The sequence below is a fragment of the Carya illinoinensis genome, chromosome 12 (assembly GCF_018687715.1).
Source record: "Carya illinoinensis cultivar Pawnee chromosome 12, C.illinoinensisPawnee_v1, whole genome shotgun sequence".
Classification (NCBI taxonomy): domain Eukaryota; kingdom Viridiplantae; phylum Streptophyta; class Magnoliopsida; order Fagales; family Juglandaceae; genus Carya; species Carya illinoinensis.
In genome coordinates, this window is record NC_056763.1 from 2,310,308 (window position 1) to 2,312,265 (window position 1,958).

At 34.8% G+C, this 1,958-nt stretch overlaps 1 protein-coding gene across 1 annotated transcript; it reads right to left on the reverse strand.

Annotated features, from left to right (window-relative positions):
* Positions 1-309: 309 nt before the first annotated feature.
* Positions 310-648, reverse strand: LOC122290097. The gene has a single exon (XM_043097633.1). It carries the CDS (start codon positions 646-648, stop codon positions 310-312), a length of 339 nt encoding a protein of 112 aa, XP_042953567.1.
* Between the last annotated feature and the right edge of the window lie 1,310 nt (positions 649-1,958).

Consider the following 1,958-nt stretch of genomic DNA (forward strand, 5'->3'; position numbering starts at 1 on the left):
AGACAAGACTTTAAAACAAAAGGAAGAAAAATTGAGAGAGAGAGAGAGGGAGGAGGGGGAGGTTTTTTTTTTTTTTTTTTGAAAAGAGAAAAAATCACATGTTCATGAGTTCCCTCTCACTTTTATTAGCTCTCACTTTTAGCAGAAGAAAACCGAGAAAATATTTAAAGAACAAAACTTACAAATAACCCACCTAAAACAAAAAATAACCAAAACCAACAAAAAAAAAAAACACCCTGCAACAAAAATATTCCTCTACCCACACAATTGGATAGAAGGAAACCCACTTTTATCAAGACGTAAAATTCCTCAAAGCAGAGGAGGGACCTCCTGTGCCAACCACCACTTTCCGTTCCTCCCTTCTGCCCTCATTCGAGCTAGAAAGTCTGCAGCTTTATTTCCTTCCCTGAATATATGAGATAGATGAACATTAAATCCCTGCAAAACCTCCATCACCTTCTCCAAAAAATCCTCAAGATACCAAGTATTACATCTCTTTTCGTATATCCAGTATACTACCAACCAAAAATCAAGTTCTACATCAAGGTCCACTGCTCCTTGTTCCTTCACCAACCGAATACCATGCAACAACCCCAAAAGTTCTGCAATATTGTTGGTATCGTGACCCAGACTCATCGAGTATGCCATCTTTACATTGCCATCTGAATCTCTCAAGACGCCCCCTGCTCCCGCTGGCCCTAGTTTTCCTCTCGAAGCTCCGTCGACATTCAGATTCAATCTTCCTACATCTGGTCAAGACCAGTGAACCATGCGAGGTCGTCGCACCTTTGGGACATTAATTGGAGGGGGGGAGGGTTTTGAAACAAAATTTAACATCAAAACGATATTATTTTATTAAAAAATATTTTAATATATATTTGGTCTAGTAGACGAGTGGAAACCTAGACGGACTTTTGACTTGGCCTAGGCCCCGTCCCTTGACAAACACCCACCATGTATGGAAGGGTGCCTCACCAGGGGCCGAAAGGGCCAGGGGGCAAGTGGGCCACATCTAGCCTGTTGGCCAACCTTTTTCTATACCCAAATTTTTTTCTTAATTTATAATATAAAAATAAAAAAGAAGTATTTTTTCATCATTGTAAAAAAAATAAAGTTAGAAAGGGAAGAAATAATTTTCTTTGTATACAAAAACAATTAAGCATTCATCCAATGTATCTTCTTTGCCTAATACAAAGTGTCTTGAATCTGAGATAGAACTAGGGGTGGCAATTCGTGTTCCTGTCGTATTAAGTCATGGATATCCGATTATATGGGTCAATCCAAATACGACTCATTACGCTAAACGGGTCAAACTTTCAAACCCTAACAAGAATTGTGTCAATCATTTTGACCCATTTAATAATTATTTATAAATGGGTCAACATGACATGACTTATTTCAACCCGTTTCATGTAAATGACTTGAACTAATCCGCATAATCCATTTGACTCGATTAACATAATTTGACATAGAAGTTGAAATCTATATATATTAGTATCCATAAAATAAAAAAATAAAAAAAATAAAAAAAAAACAATAAGACTACCTACTAACAAAAGATATTGATATTTTCTAAATTCTAACCTATAATAAAACCAATATTACAAATCCAACAATAAGCAATATGAGCATGGTTATAGAATTATAATCTTAGTAATAAAAATATAAGCATATTGAGAAATACCAATATTACAACCCAACAATAATAAAATTATAATTTTGAAATAAATTTAAATAGATTATTACAGGTTGATTTCAGATTAAGCAGTTTGACTATTTATTGATTTGTTTATTAATCGTGTCTTAACAAGTCAACCCATTTTGACCTAAACCATTTTATATCAGACTCAAACCCACTAATTTTGTGTTGTGTTCATATAAGATTCATAAGTCATGTCACGTATTGCTACTAGGGCTGAAAACTGAACTAGTCTGTTCAGTTTTGGTCCCAAACAAAA